The following is a 21,787-nucleotide window of genomic DNA, read 5'->3' on the forward strand; positions in this document are numbered from 1 at the left end:
AGGACATAATTTTATATGCAGGACAAATCGAATTATGGATGTAAAAAAAAATCTACCACAATGACTGCTTCATTGTAGGCATTTCAGTAAACAGGAAGGAAAAATTTTAATCTGTGCCTGTCTTTCTCCCCACTCCTCCCTAATAGTCAAAAACAATGTTTTGTTCGCTCTTGTTCTCCTGGACCTCCATAGCATTTGGCCGCACTCACCAAATGGTATTCATCTCGCTTACCTTCTCTTTGCCCACTCTCTTCTATAGCCCTGTTACTCACACTTCCTTGGCTTTGTGTATAATTCCTAGGCAAAAACCCTTCAAATCTGTACCCCTTTATCTATCTATCCCTCCTTATCCACCTTCTGATACCTATTGTGCATTTTCATTTAAATTTACAGTTTTACCTCGTACTCAGTATTTCTGGCAATAGGATATTACCCTTTGTAATTCAGGCTTGAAGACTCAGAATATTTCTTTTTTTTTTTTTTTTAAGATTTATTTATTTATTTATACAAGCACTGGGTACAGTCAGAAGTGCAGGAGGGTGAGAGAATTCACCAGAGCCAGAGCGGGGAGCAGAACAGGCAGAGTGACGAAATACACTGCTGAGGGGAGCAGCAGGCGGCAGGAGAGGTCTGCATGCCATGTGGGACCCTCGCCCGGCGGCCTGGGATCGAACCAGTGCTGCAGAGGCTGCAGGCAGCTTCACAGCCCAGCGCTCAAGCGCTGCGCCACCAGGGGAGGCCCTCAGAATATTTCTTAAACTTCTCTCTCACCTCATATCCTTGAGGTACTGTCTTTGCAATCCACCTTTTTCAGTCTTACTTCCATTGGGACCTTCAAATATCCTTTCTCAATTCTTATAACCACTTCTTAATTGGGGTCCTACCTTTTCCTTCTTTCCAATCTGCACTATACAGTTATCATTCATATCAGTCTAAGTAGTTACCACTAACATCCTCTCCTCAGGAACCTTCAATAGCTTACAATATCTTAAAGAAAAAATCAAAATCTCTTACTGTGCCTTTCAGAAACACTTCATACTCCAAGTTCAGTGTGCCAGTGTAGCCCTAGCACTACGTGTAACATTCAACTTCACCAGATTAATCTGATTTGTATTTCAAGTATGTCATATATTCCCTCAAATCTATATACCTTTGCTGACCATATTTTCTTTCTCTGAAAGTGCCTTCCCTCTATCAATCTAGTTTATGTTAAGACTATCTCCAATGACTACTCTTACCTAATGCCACTCATATTTTCTCTGAATTCATAGAATTAATTATACACTGCCTTGTAATACTAGCTTAGTATTCAGGTATTTATATCTATGCATACATCTTCATCTAAAGAAATTTTTTCAGTACTTAAAAAAAAAATGCATTGTGTTCTTTTTCCCCAACTACAGTGAACACATCTAGGAGGGACCAAATGGCGTGCATTTGCGTGCTCCACAGCACACGTCATCATGCTATACAAATTGTTTTCATGACCAATATTTGTAAATGGCTGGAAAGACCATGCTTTGAGAATTTATATGAGTATTAAAGGCACAGTTCTAGTGGGGACAAAGCCAAAGCCAATTTTTTCATGGAGCATTTTGACAGTCCTTTAGGATATCATTATCTGCATGTATGTGTCTTTGTCTCTGTCTATAGAAACACACACACAAATATTTTATATGAAAGCACATCAGATAACACTTAATACTCAATAAAACCCATTTTGATGGCTATTACATTATTTCTGAACTTCACCAGGTGGTCTGATTTAGATTTGCTGGTCCAAGTCACTTTCTAAAAAGAGGTTTTATTATTATTTATGCCAAATTATACATTATAAAAATAAAATAATCTGTGTGTCTCTACCATGTCCTATTTAGAAGAAGTCTTGGGCTCAATGAACTGAATGATGATATAGCAGAAAGTTTCTGATTCCTTGCCTATCCAGTTGCAAACAGGTCTTAGCATGGTGTCTCTGAAGCTCAGAAGGGGTTGTCTGCTTCTTCACACTTCCATCTGATTAAAGTACCAGAGTGAAATGGAATGAATTACTAAGGTGATTAAGGGTGAACTTAAAATCTCTACCACCACAGTGTATAAAAAAAACTAGGATGTTAATAGAAGTTACAGTATTAAAAGTTGCCACAGAATTACTCTCTAGTCAACTACAGGAATTTAAATATCCACTATTGAATAAAAACTGATTTAGATAAGGATTTCTATTTAAACCCAAGTTCTCTAATTAGCCAACATGTAGTTCTTCTGCTCTTGATTTTAATATTCATCAATAAATGTTCTTCTCTAATAAAACTTCAAGTCTTTAAAATAAAAAGCAAAAACAAACATGTAGGAAAAAACAGACCACAAATACATGTTCTCAATACAGAAGAGCATAAAAAGCTCATAGCTATGGTTCCAGATTCCACAATGCAGCAACTTTTAGAAACTATTGCTTGTCAAGTTTCAGTATAGTATTAGAGAAGAATTTCCACAATTTTATGAAAAGGTCATTAAAATCCTCCCAATTTCAATATATAGCTGCGTAAAGCTGTATTTTCTTTATTCACTTCAATAAAAAGGATGTATTGAACATCCTTGATTCAGCCACAGAGATGAAAATCCAGCTTCTGTGTTAAGTCATATATTTTTAAAATTTAAAAAAAGATAAAATGCTTTTTACTTTTTTGAAAATGGTTATTTGCATAAAACCCATAATTTTCATGTTACCATGTCTGGTTTCCTACTGTTACATTTAAATTAATATTTTCTAAAGCTCTCAGTAAACAGGCATAGTTCTCAGGAAACCAGTAAATTTCAATAGATATTGCTCAAATAAACAAAAGTTCTTTGGTAGTTCTCAGGGTTTTTTTGAAAGGTAATTTTTATTTATTTATTTTATATATTTTTAACATCCTTTTTCATTTTTGCACAATGTATGCATTTTCATCTTGGTTATAGTCCCCAGACAATTCCCACCCCCCTTATTTTGACCCTAACGACCCCCCCACCCCTGTAGTGTGTCTCTGGTTTATAGTTCCTTGTTGATTTTGATTTTTACTTTATTATAATTAGTCTTTTTCCTGGTCCCTTATTTAGGTTTTCTAAATTCCTGCTATGAGTGAGATCATCCGGTATTTTTCTTTTTCTTTCTGGCTTATTTTGCTGAGCATGATTCCTTCTAGTTCCATCCATGTTGCTGCAAATTGCTCAGCAATCAAAAAAGTTCTCAGTGTTTAAAGGGAATTCTAAGCCACTTTTGAGTAGAACTCAAAAAAAGTTTCAGAAATAATCTATCTAGCTCTCTCTATAGTTATCAGTTCTAGAATACTGACTTTTTCATTCTCTAATATTCCTATTTTCCAGGTACTGGACAGGGATTATATTAAGTAAAACTCTGGTTGCAAAATAGGAAAGTAGGCCCTGTGCCAAATACTGGAGGAAACAAAGATAAATGAAATATAACCTCTGCTTCAGCAAGTTTTGTGACCTTTTGCAGAAGACATTTATGTTAACAAATAATCCAAATACCACAAAATAAATGCTTGAGAAATAGAGAGGCAAATGGAGTGCTTTGGGAGTCTTGCAAGATATAGGACTAGCTGATTTCTTGCACCAGAAAAGATTTTATGAAAGAGGTAACATTTGTGATGTATATTAAAAAGTGGACAAAGAGGGCCTCCCTGGTGACGCAAGGGGTTGAGACGCAACGCAACCTATGAAGCTATCCGCAGCCACCGCAGCAAGAGTTTAATCCCCAGCTGAGTTTAATCCCCAGCCAGGGGCTGCCCACATGTGCAGCAGACTTCTCCTGGCTTGCCCAATGCTCCCCTCAGCAGTGTATTTCAGTCAATCTGCCTGTTCTGTTCCCACTCTGTCTCTGGTGGATCCTCTCACCCCCACACCTCTGGCCTGTACCCTACTTCTTGTATGCATAAATAAAAAATCTTTTTTAAAAAAGTGGACAAAGAGTTTTGCAGAGTGAAGGAAAGTCATTCTAAATATAGGAAACAATACTTATAAAAATGATAAATCAATAGGTTGGAGGATGGTAACATTTTATGGGGCTGAAGCATAAGGCACCTGAGGGAAAATGAGGTAGGGAGACTAGGTTTCAAATTTTATCAGATTGTTTCTCCTGTTCCCTGGGCAATCCTGTGAGCAATGGGGGTCCAATAAAGGTGTTCTACCAGAAAAGTGATCAGTAAGTTTGGTTTCTTAGAAAACTAAGTCTGGTGCTACTGTGGAGTACATACTTAAAGAAAAGACAACCCAAACTGAGTCAGCTAAGAACTCTGTTGCTCTTTCTTCTTGCCTGAAAAAATAAGCTGCTTTCGCAAAATAGTGTCCCTAAATTGTCATCATCAAGACTAAGAGAACCCAAATACATATACAGATACATCATATTAATAATGAATAATTATGATGGTCTCATAGAAAAGTGTTAATAGGACTATAATAAAACAAACACTCAGCCCTGGAATATAATGACTACATTTCTAAAAGTCATAGAAAATTATGCACACTCCAAAATATCAACTATAAGTTCTTTCTTTATACTTTGGGGTTCTTTTCTAAGTTTGCACAATAAGCAAGTAGCATATTTATAATGGATCATAAATTTCAAAAATGTACACACATTCTATTTCATAAACAATTATCTTTACAAAAATTTTGAAACTAAATTATTACCTTTTTGTCTCCTTGTTTTCGTCTTCTTAGCCCTGGTCTATAATCATCTCCAAATCTCAGAAAGTAATAGTAAGAAACTAGCCTCTCAATGGGATCCCTTATGACATTAATGTAGATTGGCTTCTTCTTCACACCAAATCTAAAATACAACAAAATCAAAAAGGTAAAATTGACGTTTTCATTCCTCAAATTATAAGTTTGAGATATAGATTCGATATGGAAAGAAGAACATGGACTATTAAAACAGAGTATGTAACAATTAGAAAATATTTCATGGTTATGTTATATAGTAAACAAATAAGAATTCAAAAATTATGCTGAAGATAAAGACACTACACTTGATCTTAGTCAAAAGGTTGAGAAGCCATATTGCTAAAGATAAAGGTAAGACAGGAAAATTGAATGAAAAATAATTTTAAACTTGACTGGCAAGAATTACATGAAGTATTTCAATTTTATGTAGTAACAACTTTTTACTTCTGATCCACCAAAGTAGACAAACATGATCAGAGAATAATCGTAAATCTACACAAGTGCAATTATTTGAGTTGACTTTCCAAAGCTGATTTTAACAAGACAGAGTGAAAGACATTCTGTTTTCTGTATTATTTCCTTAGGAAATGATAGTTGAAGGAAAGAGAAGTCTTCTACTTTAGCAATCCTTGCAAACTCTAGAACTGTCCAGTTGCCTCTGTTCTAAATGCTCACTTTCCCAATCTTGAAACCCTGCCGTTATCTTGATTCTATTCTTTTCCTTTATATTCAGTTAGCAGAGTCACCAAATCCTTTTCACTATCTGTGACATGGCTTTGGTAGCATTGATAAATATGAAGAATGATTTTAATGAGATAACGTGTGAATGCATTCTGAAAAGAGATAAGAATCATTGTGTGTAAACTCGGATAAGGTTATACAGAGATGAAAGCAAAGGATTATAAGAGAAAATAGGCACAATAAAAATAGCACGTGGGTCATTCAGCCCAGCTGGTTAGGAAACAAGCATCCTTTTCGTTGTAGGTTTAATTCTTTTGTCAAGGAGATAGCTATTTACAGAGGAAAAAATATGTTCTGGGGACTCGCAGGCCAGTTTGAGCTGTTCCTCCTGAGTGTTTCTCAGGAGGCAGAAAAACAGAAAATTCACCTTCACTTCAAGAAAATAAAATTACCATTGACCTGTTAGAATATGACTTTCCTAGGAAAAGAAGAACATATTTAGTAGGAAATTTGTGACGTTATATGAAGACTGAAAGGGAAAAAATATCATCCGAGCAGTAGGTTGTTAACAAGACATGTTAGAAACCTTATCTTGCTTAGTCAGCGTAGTTGTATGACAAAGCAATAAACAAACCAGGCTCATTTTTTCACAACTATTCTCTACAGATAGCTTAGAGAAATGAGTGAACATCACAAATGGTTAAGGAAAAAAACATGTTAACACTCAGAACATCTGAAAGGAACCTTGTCAACTGACTAGAAAGAGCCTTTGGTAAAGCATTATGCTTTTGAGATTTCTGCTTCATTCTGGTTTAACATCCCCGGTTAGCTGGAGTTCTCACTAAGGACATGATTATCTTATACATATTTACTCCAGACTCCCTTAGCCCTAAAACTTTCAAGGAAACTTTCAAAGCCTTCTAGTGGCAAGTTCCCATGGTCTTATTTCCAACATAATAAATGATCTGTTGGTATTTGTTGGTCCCATAATGATAATGTTGTGAATAAATTATTTTTAAAATTATCTCTCTTAAAATGGGCAGTCATCTACTGTGTGTCTTTAACAATGGCTTAAAATAAAAAATAAACACTGACAAGTTTTTGTTTCAACAATGACAAGAATGCACAGCAATTAGAACTCTCAAGTCTCAACCACAGTGGTGGTGGTGAGCTAGCAAAATAATGCATCCATTTAGGAAAAGAGTTTGGCAAGTTCTTAAAGTTTCATCTAATCCAGTAACACCACTTTTAGGTTTTAACCCAAGCGAAATGAAAACATATACCCACACAAAACCTGTATGCAAATGTTTTGGCAGCTTTACTCAATCACTAAAAACTAGAAATACATCAAGTATCTAGAACTGGAGAAGGACAGAAATGGTGGTGCATCCATACAATGGAATACTACATAGTATGGAATGAACTACTGATACATCAAATTTTAAGAGCATTATGCTAAGTGAAAGATGCCAGGCTCCAAAGACTTGGTGACTGATTAGGTAGGAGATAAAGAAAAGGATTGTCTAAGCCACTCTCAAGTTTCTTGCTTGGATGTCTGATAAATAAAAATAGGTCATCTTCCCAAAAGAGCATAATGGAGGCAAAGATAAGAGTCTTGACAATATTTTAACTCAGAGCTGGAAAAAGGGCCAGGGAGAAAAAGAAAACACCAGTAAGACAGCATGGTAACTGAAAGACAGCATTTTAAAAGAGCCTAACACTGTGCTGTGTGAGACACAGAACTAAGTGCATCACATTCATGATCACATTTCAACCTCACAAGCACACAAAATTAAAGTTACTTTAATTACCATTTTACAAGGGGAGAAACCAAAGCCTGTAAGGAATATGGCTGAGACTGCAGCACTGTAAGGAATAGAGGTGGATATAACTGCAGATCTGTCTCCAGTGACTGCTCCTTATTTACAGATCAGTATTGTAAAGAGAGCTAGTCGTACAAGGTCAATAAAAAAGCATCTCTTACATATTGCCTGTAATGATTGATTTTTTTAAAAAAGCTTCTACAGTGTGGTCACATATTTGTTTAAAGTTGTAGAAAAAAGTTCAACCTTCAACTGGTTCAGCAGAAAAGTACAAGGTAAAAGGGATAACTCACATGATCTACATTCTAGCAAACTATTTAGGCCTGACATAGTCACTTTGTTTCTCTCTAGGATATTTCAGATCTAATGAAGCATTTAGTTATTTGTTCCTTGTTCTGACAGATCTGCCTCTTTACTGATTGACCTGAATTGTTCTGAAAAAGACAAGAGGTGAATGAAGAAACCCAAAAGACAACACCGAAAATCCATACTCATTCCTGGCATAACCTCAAAACACACACCTGACGAGTGCTTAAATTAAATTGACTGTCATATCAAAAATAATTTCCAGTTACCTTTCTAAGACTGATGCATTCCCTTAGGTAACTGGATCATTGAAATTCTCAGCTGACCAAAACCAGTGTGAAAACAGTTTTCTTTTTAACTGAACTTTTTTATAGAGGAAAATGTTACTGGGAAAGGTTTTATAGAGAGATAACCTAATGTTTCATTTTGTAAAATTTGAAGAAAATTGAAGTGGTATTGATACTGCTAATAGGTTATATGAAGTTAAAAAGGAGGGTAATATAACAGTTTTACTATTTATAATAAAACACAATGAACTGATTGATAATTATAGAAAGAGTGAAGTTTCAAAGGACTCATTGGGGACAAGAACTGTAACTTAATTCAACTTTATGTCATCTGCCTTTTGAAAATGTCCAACCTATGCAATTTTCTTTTAAACTGGAAAAGTTCTAAATTTATGACATCAATTTATCATATCTGTCAATAACCAAAGCACATGCGCAGACCGAAGCACATGTGCAAGCCACGTAAAGCACATGCGCAGACCAAAGCGCATGCGCAAGCCACGTAAAGCGCACGTGCAGACTTTCATATATATATATATATATATATATCCCTGCCCCCTCAGTAATAAAGTGTTAGTTCCTGCAGCCATCCATGTGAGTAGAAGCGTTTTTCATCCCCAGCCCCTCTGCCGTGTTCCTGAACCCCGTCGGCCTGCAGGACAGACCGACAAGTGGCGCCCAACTTCGGGATACGAGTACAAGGGATCCTCTGAGGGACCGATCAATCAGTAATGTAAGGATTAGGTAAGTGATCGGCATCATGGGCAATACCATGTCCAAGGGCCAACTTGTTAGAGCCCTACAACTTCTGCTTAAACATTATGGAACTCCCATTAAGGTTCAGACCCTTCATAATCTAGTCTCAGTCCTCGCAAACACCAGCAAATGGTTCTTTCAGCAGGACACCGTCTCAGTACGAAACTGGGAAAAGGTCAAAGTAGACTTCCTTCTTCACAGGGACCTTTACGGGCCCCAAACTGTCCCCCCCCCCCCGTATTCTTTCTGTGTGGCAACTAGTCTATGATGCCCTTAGTGATGGGGGAGCAGCTGCTTGTGAACTAGTGGCTGAGGCATTGCGCTCTGCGGCTCAATCCGAAAGCGAAACTACGCCCGCCACATGCTCGGCCACGGCAAGCTCAGCCACGGAAACCCCCCTTCTCAATCCTCAAATCCAGTGGGAAATTCCTCTTCAGACAAGGGGGATGTGGAGGACAATACAGACTATCCACCTCCCTATGATAGACCACCCCCATCAACCAAAAATCGGCGGCATCCCTCCCTTCCCACTCTACTTCCGGGTGCTTGTGCAGTCCCTCACTTCTGCTCTTTCAGAATTCACCTCCTCAAGCCCTTCTCAAACATCCCTCGAGGAAAACACCTAGCAGTTTCTCTTTACATATTATTTCTGTAGTTAATATCCCTCTATATTATCATAACTGTAAAAGGCTATCTACATACTTAAATTAGTATAGTAAGTTTCACCATAATCTAAAAAAGTCTGTTCACTTGTATTTGATAGTGTCTTAAAAAATAGACAAAAGGTGTTTTCACCTAGACGTCATATCGATTAGTTCTCTGCATACCTCTGCTACTTATTTCATCCCAGTGTGCTCATTTTTTTTTCTTTTCTAAATGTAAGTTAAAAAATAAACTAGCAGAGCCACAAAATTTTAACATGATAAGAAAATATTTAGAGGGTGATAGTCCCCAGTGATACTTTAAGTAAAATTCAACCAAACCTTACACCTTAAAAAATGCTATTCCAGAGAACTTCCGTATTAACCACCATGTTCACATAGTACTGATTACTAGTCACTCTAATCCTGTAGTGTATAATCAACGTTTTAATGTGTTCCATGCATTCGTTTAGTTTGAACCCTCCCAACAACCCATAAGGTAGGTAATAATCCCATTTTATGTATGAGTCAGACTGAGATAAGCTACACAAAAACAACACTGTTAAGTAGCAGAGCCAAAATTTAACCTCAAAATCCCAACCACAATACAAACTTTTATTTAAATAAGGAAAAAAGACTACTGTACAATATTACTCTTCAGGTACAGCCTGTAGAGCCATGGCCTTAAATTACTTAACTCTACGGAAGTGCTTCAGAAATTCTTAGGTTTAGAGATAATACCATCTGGATACCTTTGCTTGAACCAAACAATGACATCTGGGTCTAGTATATGAATCCCTCTCGGTTCTAGAAAGGGGGGTATTCTCCCGTCATTCTTGTCTACCAATTCCACCACTGGACTCCTTTCTATAGTGTCTTTCAATCTACCATTCAACAATCAATCCTCCCTCAATTGTAGCTGTCACCTTTCCTCTTGTTGGTCTAAAACCCTCAGCAATTCCTTCGTTGTCATGCGTTTCCCTAAGGTCGTTATTATGCCTGTCTATGTGTCTGAGTCTACTTCTCAGGTAATCATCCGAAATCAACAAGCAGGTCCGGCATTGGTTGTTGGCGCCTTGATCTCCGTCTTCTCGACGCTGGCAGCTGTGTCCGAGGTGGTTGGCGGCCTAGCTCTATCCAGCTCCGTACTCAACGCAGATACCATCAACCTTCTCTCAGAAAGAGCCTCCAGCGCCTTTCTCACACAAAATTCCATCAACAACCATCTCGCAGTAGGACTACTCCAGTTGAATCAACAAGTTTCCTTAATACAGGAAGAAATCGACTTACTGACTTTAACTGCTCATATCCCCTGTATGCCTACATATGCCTTCACCTGCGTTACCCCTGCTGTTGTATCCAACTACTCCTCCCAAGTTCATTCCCTTAATGACTACATGCGCGGCCCATGGAACCAACCTTTCTTAAATTTACTGTCCAATTGGCTAATCAAATCCTCACTATTAATCCTGATCAAGCCCTCTCCTGGCTCTGCAAAGCTTGGGGATTGGTCAAATCCTTAGGTGGAGCGGTCTCACTCCTCAGTCTAATTTTCCTCTGTCTAGGGGTCATTTTTGTCATCTTGTGGCATCAATGGAACAGACGCAAAAATTTACGAGTAGCGCTTACATGTGCACTATTCCCCATTATAACCTTCTCAGGACCCCAATGTCTGGATAAACATTGTGCTAGACCACTTGTAGGCCAATGACGGGTAAGATGGTGGTGTGCCCCATAGCAACCTAAGACAGCACCGTCACCTTATCCGGAATCCAGGTGGCGGACAGCCATGACGGGTAAGCATGGGTGCATACCTGCCACAACCTAAGACAGGCCCTTGTGTGCCCGCTTTCAATAACAGACACAAAACTTAACTTTGGCAATACCGCCTTGGCAATGCTGCTTTCTGGCTGACAGAGGGACCTGAGGTAGTGTTCGCTTCCGCCAGCCGAAAGAACTACAAATCTAATGCAATCTTAACAGAAAGGTGCAAGGTCCATGGAAAGCGCATGCGCAGAAAGTAAAAATGATATCCCTGCCCCCTCAGTAATAAAGTGTGAGTTCCTGCAGCCATCCATGTGAGTAGAAGCGTTTTTCATCCCCAGCCCCTCCGCCGTGTTCCTGAACCCCGTCGGCCTGCTGGACAGACCGACACATATCTACAATTATCTTAAAATTATGTTGTATCAACTAAAAAGAAAGTAAAACAGTAATTGAATACTAAAGGGAAAGAAAACTAGAAAGGAAGAGCTAGGAAATGTGCTAATAAAAAAAAAAGTCAACGGCCAGGAGTAAGACAAAAAGGAGAAAGGCAGGAGGGAATACAAATATGTAAGAAGGTATTTTTTTAATATCCCTAGTTTGAGCAGAAACAGGCTTACAAATAAAATGAGTACTTCCGAGTGATCAGTCTAAACTACAAAGGACTTTTCATCTTTTATTTATCTTATTTCCTGGTGTCTTGGGGTTTCTTGGGTTTACAATCTTTTCTAGTATTTCTGCTAAAGCAACTGAAAAGCTCTACAATTAAATATTTCTTACAACAAATATGGCCATTTTCTGAAGAAGGCAAGTATTTTAATGGACTCCACAAAAATACTTATACCAATCTAGGATATATTTTGAAGAATAAAGTATCTTTAAAAAGTGGTAAGGTGAATTTTTTTTTCCTCTTCTTTACTCACTTGCAATGAGTATGGTGATTAAAGGACACTAGTTACATCTACAATAATTCTTGATATATATTATCATAATACACTTCCTCTAGTTGATTTTAAAGGTATTTGTTTAAAATCTTGTAAACGTCTGTGAAAAAATTTCATAATACTTTCATTTCCAATAACATGAGACTGGTCATGAAAATATTCAAACCTTTGAATGTTCATGTTAATATTTAATAAATGAGATTAATCTTTTCAAGAAGCTTTATACGTTTTCAACTGCAAGTACCCCAGCATATACCAGAGCTTCATTTTAAGTACAAGACTTTTGCCAAAAGCAAAAGCACTCAATATATTATTTTAATAATGAAAACCTCAAGTATTAGAAACCAAGCTGTGTGTGGAAAAAATAAAATCATTTAGGTGAAAGGGTAACAAACATTCAATTGAAGAATAATGCAGCCCTTAGGGAAAATATGCATATGAGTGAAGTTTATGAAATTGGTTCAGTGCCTCTGCAAAGAAAAAATAATTAGTTTATTTTAAAGCTGCCTATAAAATGTTTTCAATATTGCAATATGAATTATTTATAGAAAAATGTACATCTAACTTTAAAGCTACCATTTTATTGAAAGATCTTAAGTACTGGGGGAAGAATTAGAAAAAAGAATATATTGTTTTATGTATGTATGTAATATTTGGGAAATTCCTTTATAATTACGTATTTTTGAAAAGTTGAGATATAGTATCAATCTGAATCAATAATAGTTCACTAAACTTTTCAAATTTAAAATGTTAAATTGACAGTGGGGTATCAATTTAATTTTCAAATTTTACACAGAATGCTCTTTAAAATTGACAAACATCATGAGGGTACATTATTTTGAAGTCAGGACTATTAATGAAAAGACTGAGCAAACACATCAAAGTTTAAATAATTTTTAAAAATTTTAATATTCTTGAAGTTAATGCAGTATCTTATTAAGACAAAGAATTGGATCTGAGGTTTTACTATAAAGGTATTCAGATTTCTACCAAAAGTGAATAAAAATGCATATGCAAGCTACATAGATATAAAATATTCCTTTTAACCAGTTTTCTGGTCAATACTCAATATGGCAAAAACTCAAGGGAGCAACTCAGTGTGTGGATATTGTTAGGAGTTTTACGAACTCTTCTTGCAAGAATTACGATGCAAGCACCCTGATCTACTCCTCCCTATAGTAACGAAAATGAGTTGCAGACAGATCACATAAAAGAAAATAAAAGAAAAAACACCATTAAGAAAAAAATTCTCTTTGGTATGCATCACAATTTTAAAGCTAAAACAAGGTAGCCCGAGTAATGTACACTTTACTATTCTTGTTTGAGAAGCACATGCACTGGGCTACCAAAAACTGAGTGGTGGTTTTTATTTTCTTAGTTCTCCATGACTTGATAAGCCATAATCTGATTACCTTCTTGGCTCAAATCTGGACCTCTCCTGAAATAGTGGCATTCTGGTTGTACAAGAAACATAAAAGTAATAATTATAAATAACATTATAGATTATTGTCTAAATTTGATCTACCTTGAATTTCTAAAATTAGTATGACAATTATCAATTTATGAACACTAGAGGGCAGTAAAACACTAACGGAATATTTAAATTACTTATGTAAAAGTGACAAAGGCAAACCAATACATATTTTCAAATCCAAATCGTAAATTTATTCCTTTTAGGTTCTGAAGTACAAAGCATTTTCAGTATATGATTTTAGTGTAACTTACTTTGCAAAGTCCAAATAAGAAACATGCCCATGATAAAAACCTGGTTTCATCTCTTTCCAGGAAGTTATGTTCTTTACAAAGCGCACCTAAAAAAAGGACAGCACACTCATTAGTTAAGTATAATTTAAAGAAAATGAAAACTGATGATAGCAAAATACTTTCCATTTAGGCATTCAAAACCAATCATACAAAGTTTGACAATTGCAGAGCTTGAAACACAAGTTTCAACTAAGGAAAAGCATCATGTGCCCTGTAATTGCTAATTCATCATACAGAGCTACTATTACCACACTCAGAAAATGAAACTACACAATATTGTACAGTGAGTACATCTCACATGGGTGAGTGGGCAGCACTTTCACTTGGGAACGTCTCTGCACACTGGTTTTATCCTCAACTATAATTCAACTATCTCAACAAATTCATCTTCATTAATACAACAGATAAAAAAAAAATCAGTCTTTAAGAAAACTGATTAATGGTTATCAAAAGACTTTAAAGAGTAAAAAGAGTAAAAAGCAGATAAGTTTGTTGGTAAAAAGCTTTTAATATTAAAGATGTGATATCAGTAAAATAAAAAATTAGTATCTAAGTATTGCTATTTTAACTTACGATAACTAAAAGTACACAAAAGATCAGTTAATATGAAAAAAATTTTTAAGTGTCCATATAGCAAAAAACTTCTTAAAGAACTCATTAATATAGAAATGATAAACTGAAGTATCACCTGTTGCAAAGCAGTAATACACAATTTCTTAAAAAAAAATGATCAATATTTTTGATAAGCAAATCTCTGCATGATAACCAGCAAGTGGTTAAGAGTTGCTTCTGGATTTGTAGTAACAGTGTAGGGTCGGGGGAGGGGGGGGCGGGAGGGCAGGGGGAGCCTGACACCTTGGAGCGTACTAAAAGCATCTATAAGTGGTGACCTTGGCCTCTAAGGCACAAACCTATCCACCACATAATCTTGACAATTATCAGTCTTTCATTACATTTGAGAATAGCTGGTCAGATGGAAGATATTCTGGAGTATGGAATTAGTATGTTAACAGTAATGAAGGATGAATTATCGCCTCCTGGACAAGGCCCATGGGTCAGGCAGAGAAGCAACTATATGTCAGAGGACATGAACTAAGGGAAAATGGAAGATTCTAGGAGTAGAATTTACTTTTTATGGGAAACATTAACAACTCATATACTAAAAGAAACAATGAAGTTAAAGGAAAATGAAATGAGTCCTGTCTCACAACTTACACACACACACACACACACACACACACACACCCCTGTTAAAATAAAATCTGAGATAAATGTAGACAACCAACTAGGGTGCCTTAGAAAATACACAATTATATTTTAGCAAATGTTTTCAACTTTTCCTCACCAAGATATATGTGTGATTTACAGTTATTGTGTTTCTTCCCATTTGTACTTCAAATGAGGCACTAAATAAAATTAAAATATCAAATGACAAAAGAAAAACAAAAAATTTGATGGCTCAAAACTGAATCCTTAAAAAATATTACATGCCGAATATGAAAAATCTTTATAACTGCCATTTAATGGTAAATTATTTCATATAAACATCTGATGGTGTGAAAAAGCAGTTTAAATGTTCCAGCCAAAAATGAGAGGGGGAACAGAAGGCTAACAGAATAAGGAATTGGAGGTATTGGTTCAAGGTGCTCAGACATATTTAGCAACTCAGCTCTATTTTCAGAAGCTGAGATTTAATATAGACACTGTGGTGTAATAAGCAACTATAAGGAGATGATAGATTGAAGTCTGAGTAAATAGTATTATATAAGCCAAATGTTAGAGAGGATCACAGTACAAATTTAAAGTACATTGTGGTGAAAGACTTAGGTGGAAATAAGAGTCACGTATACATGTCACATGTCCTTTTTCCCTCCGCCATTCTTAAGGACAGTCAATATTAAACTAAACTGTCCTAAGGATGAATGATACTTCAGCTACCCTGTGTCCTTCAATGTGAGGTGAAGAGCCCAGGGTGTTGGATGATATCTGGACTGCTGCAGGGCTTCTCAAATTTTCCAGTGCAAATGAATCATCTGCAAATCTTGATAAAATGCGGATTCTGACTGATTAGAACTGGAGTAAGGCCTGAGAGTCTGTACTTCTACAGTCTCCATGTGATGGCCAGGTGAGCAGCCCACACTGAGGGCAAGGATTCAGCAAGTAGAGGCCAAGAACTAGTTCCTATTTTGTTTTTGTTTTTTTAATGTGAGGACTATTTTCGTTGTGCCTGTAAAGGAGTCCTGAGTTCTATAAACACTCTGTAGCAAGACTATATACTCTCATATTTTCTATTTTTATGACATGGAAGAAAGTATACTGACCTAGAGCTAATTTCTAAAGACAATCTTATGAGCTATAGAAGGGGACACAGAAACAGAATGAACTCTGCCTACTTAGTCTCCATCCTTTTTCTAGCCCCCCCCCCCCAGAGTGATGCCTGAAGCACACTGGAACCAAAGCTTTCCAAAAAACAAAGTTTAAATACTATCAAAATAAAAAATAAGGCTGTGCCTCCAGCTGGACCCAGGAAGAATTTGGTGAAAGCAGAAAACAGAGCCAGGCAAAAAACATTTAAAATATCTTGACTCCAAACAAAGTCTTATATATAGACATGTAGACTAGGCTTCTGTTTTGACCAGTGATATTCAGCAGCCTATGGGGTTTTCCAAGACAATAAAAAGGTCTAAGTCAGAGTGATTGTTGAGAAATGGTTGTACAATATGGGAAAAACTCAGGTGGGATATTATTGCTTTTATATTTTCCACACTCCTGCACTGTTGAAGTATCCAAAATACACAGAATCCTTTCTGTAACTGCCAACTAAGAGAATACTGAAGGCTACGTATTTAATATTATGCATATGCATTTTTTTCTTTTCAGCTGATCAACATATAACTAAAGCAGTATGTTAAAACATGTCTCATTAATAAAGTTGTGGATGATATCCAATTTGCAATAAATTAAAAGATGCTGCTCTGAGATTTACCTTCCCTTTACAGGATAGAAAAAAAAAGTACTAAGCAAACAAATAATGTCAATAAGACTAATGTGTCCATCACACTAATGTGAAGAATAGTCTGAGGATTCAGAAATGTCATTTAACAAACTACTGAAATTTCATAGCATCCAAATCTCTTCTTTGAAAGTGATCTCCACCCGTCTGAAGAACAGCATTTCTTCAGTTTTCTTTTCAAAGTACTAATTTAGCCACTTCTTCTTTTATCCATGTTTAATATTTACCATCTTAATTCTTCCGAATTTTTCCCCTTCTCTACTCTTTTCATTTTCAGTTTTTCCTTTTGTCAGCCTAGTTTAGTTTTGCCATGTCACCTCTCCTGCATCATTTGCCTTGTCTTTCAGACTGTTTTCTTCTGGTTTTCCTCTATGGTGGGATATTCTTCCCAAGACCCTGAGATAAAGCTCTGGAATATAGAGCAGTCAGAGGAAATGGAGATTAGGCGTGCAAACTTCTACTCAGTCCATTTTATAGATTCTTACGGATTACACATGAAACTAATGAACGGTAAAATGAGAGGCAAAAAAAGGAGCAAAAGATAATAGCAAATGAAGTTAGGGACTGAAAACACAGAAAAGCTGTGTTTTCTGAGGATTGGAAAGAAAGAAAGGCATCATAGTGATTTTATTTAAAGAGAATTTCCATTTGCTGACTGAGATAGGCTATCAAGAAAGATGTGCCAGAAGTAGCAGTTAGATATATAGTACATGAATAGAGATGTTTTTATGGCTAGCCTGGAGCAGATCCTCAACTGTGATTTTTGTCGGATTTTATAACTCAAGCAGAGTCAGGCTAGCAAGTAATCAGAAGAGACCTTTAGGGAAAACACAAGCAGTGTAGGTAGTGTTGATATGATTTATTTGCTAGTTGAATCAGACCTGAACCAAGCTATAAGCAAAAAAAGCTAAGGAAGCACCATCTCACTAAGTGTGTCTAAACCTGCATTCTTAACATGATTAATTTCAACATTATGATTATCTGTGATCATAGAAGAACTTGTTTTCACTAACTAAAAGTAGGACTGTCATCCTGAACACCCTGGCCAAATTCCAACTTTGTAATTACTACATATTGAATAAATACTACTATTAACTTGGGTAATTACTATACACCAAACTCCTACTCAGGCATATACTTAAAATAAACATCCATAATATAGCCGTGGGTAGGTTCATGAGACTAAGTAGAGGAGCAAGTTTCTATGCAAAGAGGAAAACTGAATAACAGAATAAAACCTACAAAATGTTCAGTAGTAATAGAACATAATATCTTCACTAAAGTTCAGAACTGTGTTGTTCAATCCTTTTATTTTGTGGGAGATGGTGTGTGTCCCAAATCACCTGAGGTAAGGGTAGACCATATTACCATCAGAGGTGCTCACTCTGCCAGTAAATATAGCATTATGCTTAACTAAGAATTACTTTAGAGGCTAAGTTGGTTCATTTATTTATTTGTTCATTTAAAAATTTATGGAGTATCTATTGTGTCTCAGGTACTATTCTTAGCACAGGAGATACAGTGGTAAACAAGACTGACATGGTTTCTGTCCTCATAGAGTTTATATTATAACAGAGGAGAAAAAGCCATAAGCAAATCAGTATGTACTAAGAAGGAGAGAGAAAGAATGATGATACAGTATAAATTGGAACAGGTATTTAATACATAGGAACATACATTTAACACATAAGGTTTTTTTAAGGGTTTTTTTTTTTTCATTTAAGCTGAAATCTTAAATAGATAACATGAAGTCAATCATGTGATGCATTAAGAAGTACATTCTAAGAGAAAATGCCTAGGTCTATAAGTGGGAAAGGCTTGTTGTATTCCATGAACCAAATATCCACTGTGGCTAAAGAAGAGGCTGCAGCAATGGACAAGGGCTGGATTTAAAAGGGCCTATTGACCTAGATAAGGAATTTGGGTTTGTTTGGGGAAGTATGAAGATGAATTTAAAGATTAGTACCTCACCATCCTGGGAAGATTATAATACACAACTTCCCTTAACTGCACTGTGAATCAAGTTCTAGATCTTTGCAACTCAAGCTGTGAATTAAAGACAACAACCTATGTAGGAGCTTTTTAGAAATTCAGAATATTAGGATCCATCGTAGTACTTCTGCATCAGAATCTATATTTCAATGGTGACTATACTATATGAATTATACTTTCAGCAGCACTCATCTAAAGTGTTGTTCTGCATAATCAGTGTCTGCCAATAACATCAAGCCACGGGCTCTAATCCAATGATCAGAAGTTGACTTAACAGTGAATTAGAAGAAAAAAGAAATTACTATGTTGTCCTACAGAGAATGCAAATTCTGGACATTTCCCATATCATAACAGAAAGAAGTTAAACATGATAACAGACCTAAATATGATACCACTTACAACTATTTGACAGTTACTTCAAAGACAAGATGTTTTCTACTGCAGAGATATTTTCATGATAGCAGCAGAGTATACTTCATTTTCTCATTACCTGTATCCTGTCAATTCCTGCCTATTATATGAATAAAACCCATCTCAAAAATAAAACTCTCAGGCCTCCCCTGGTGGCGCAGCGGTTGAGTGCTGGGTTGCGAGGCTGCCTGCAGCCTCTGCAGCGCCAGTTCGATCCCCAGCCACTGGCGAGGGTCCCACAAAAAAAAATTTAAAAAATGAAAAATAAAAATAAAACTCTCATTCTTACTACATAGTTTTCCCATGCCTTTATTCTCAAATGTTTGTTTTCACTTCCATGTTCAAATTTTTTCTTATTTTATCCCAGCAACTTCTTTTTTTAAAGATTTATTTATTTATGCATAGAAGGACTGGGGTACAGGCCAGAGGTGCAGTGGGGGAGAGGATTCACCAGAGACAGAGTGGGGGACAGAACAGGCAGACTGACTGATACACTGCTGAGGGGAGCAGCAGGTGAGACAGGAGAGATCTGCTGCACCAAGTGGGTAGAGTCCCTGGCTGGTCAGGGATAGAACTTGTGATGCAGAGGAGAGCTTCACAGTGCTGTCCTCAACCCCTTGTGCCACCATGGAGGCCCCTATCCCAACTTCTTAATTTTGAAAAATCACTAAACTATAAAAAAGCTGAAAGAATAGTCAACATCTGTACACTTTACAACAAGATTCACTGTTTTGTTAATAACCCCCCCCCACACACACACACACACAATTAACATTTTTCTGAATCATTTAAAAGCAAGTAGCAAGTAGTAAACATTTTTTGAGACGGTACCTCAGCCCCTAGACATGTCTAATTAAGGATCTAATCACAGACAATGGTTTTCATTGTCTCTTTAGTTTCTTCCATTGTAGAGATAGCCTACCACACTCCCAAACTTGCCAATGTCAGGACACTGCTGTTTAGAAGAGTTCAGAGCAGGTGTCCCAGAGAATGTTCTCTAATATGGATTTACCTGTCTCCCCAAAGTGAGGTCCAGGCTAAATATTCTGGTGGGGAACATTATTGGTAAACATTTTGGTGTGAATACTATAAACTGATGTTTTTCTTGATCACTCCACATAGTTCCTGCAGCTATGTTTTACATTCCCAAGTAATAAGCTCTTTGAAACATATGGTCTTATTTTTTTTTTAATTTCTTTGTTATTTCCCCAATGAATGGAATGAAAGATTGAATGCAGAGTTGACTACTATTTCTAAGGATAGCTGAATATGCATATCTACTATACATTAGTTTTATACTAGAATAAAATATTTGGGCTTTGCCTCTAAAGTTTTTGAGAATTAAGCATGTGTCTAGTACATTATGTTCAAAATATATCCAGATACTAAAAAGACTAGACTATTGAGGCTGGAAGGCAAAGGAAGAAAGTGTGGTCACTTACTACATTACAAAAAAATTTTATGAGCAAACTGGGCTTTAAATGGCAGACTAAGACTTCAGCAGATTTAATAAAAATCTTACCTGTTAACTTTAATTTGAATCAGATACTGATGAGAAACTATTTGTTAGAGAAGAAGGAAGAGTAAAACAGGTCACTTAATTCTTATTTAAATAATGAAGCAGTTGAGAACAGTACATAAGACCAAAAAAATGATATATTCAAATTAAAGTATTTTATACAAAATGGGGCTCAAGGAATATTTAAAAAATTATTTTCTAGGCATTGATTATAATTTAAAAGTATACATTTAGATATTTACTAAACGTAAACTAAAAATGCTGTAATATGCTACATGAAGAAAAGGAATGTAGTAACTATGACTTGTTTGAAGAACTGCTTCTAGATCAAGACCAGTAAACAATTTAAATATGGTATATTAGAAAATATTTGGTATATAATCATCCCTAATTAAGATCAGGTTTTGAACTACCAGCTGAAATTTTATTAAAGTGTGTCAGCTAATGATTAAGACTATTCCTCTACCCAGTCCCACACAAACATGTGTTAAGTGCAGCTGATTATGAAATGCAATTGCTTTTAAGACAGTATTTATGCTTCTCTTCTGCTGGCCTTCCCATATATATAACGAACAAGCAATTGAAAGAAAATCAGAAGCTTTGTTTCATATTCCAAATGTAACTGGAAAAATGTACCACTACATGATGCCTGTAAATATCATCTGTGGCAAGTTTCTGCAGATTTATATTTAATAAAAAAAATGGTGGATGTCATTTTTTTGTGAGACATCTTGTTGCTGCCAGACAACTTTGTAAAGCCAATACAAAATAATTCTAAAAATTGACCAAGCAAGTTAGCAGAATTTTTCCAAAATATATTCTCAAAGAAATCTAAAATCATTATGTGAGCATTAAATTTTCCTCGTAAGCCAAGATCTATTCTGAAAAGCAATCATGCAAATAGGTTTAAAATCAACTACACACTGTATAAAAACTGATTATTTAGGGTACTTGGCCTTGAAATATACAATATTACAGAAATGAATAGTTTTTACGACCCACTTAGCTAAATAAGCTCATGTTTCTTCTCATTTACAGAAAGAGTTATTTGGTTTGGCTGATGAATGTAGACTTTTGGTCCCATGAAAAAGAGTAATTGAGGATACTGCAGAGAGCCAAGAATTATATGGGCAGATGATATGCCATATACTATTAGCCTTATAAACAGCT

General features: G+C 36.1%; 1 protein-coding gene across 2 annotated transcripts in view; it reads right to left on the reverse strand.

The window, feature by feature from the left end:
• HS2ST1 (heparan sulfate 2-O-sulfotransferase 1) overlaps nucleotides 1-21,787 on the reverse strand; it is a gene marked incomplete at both ends in the record, with an annotated part of 139,828 nt that overhangs the window by 4,831 nt on the left and 113,210 nt on the right. For both annotated transcript variants that reach the window (XM_084243612.1, XM_084243611.1), the window contains 2 exons: nucleotides 4,687-4,825; nucleotides 13,644-13,729. In XM_084243612.1, the coding sequence (XP_084099738.1) occupies nucleotides 4,687-4,825; nucleotides 13,644-13,729 (225 nt within the window). The remainder of the gene's footprint in view (nucleotides 1-4,686; nucleotides 4,826-13,643; nucleotides 13,730-21,787) is intronic.

Source organism: Talpa europaea (genome assembly GCF_964194135.1).
Source record: "Talpa europaea genome assembly, chromosome: 9".
Classification (NCBI taxonomy): Eukaryota; Metazoa; Chordata; class Mammalia; order Eulipotyphla; family Talpidae; genus Talpa; species Talpa europaea.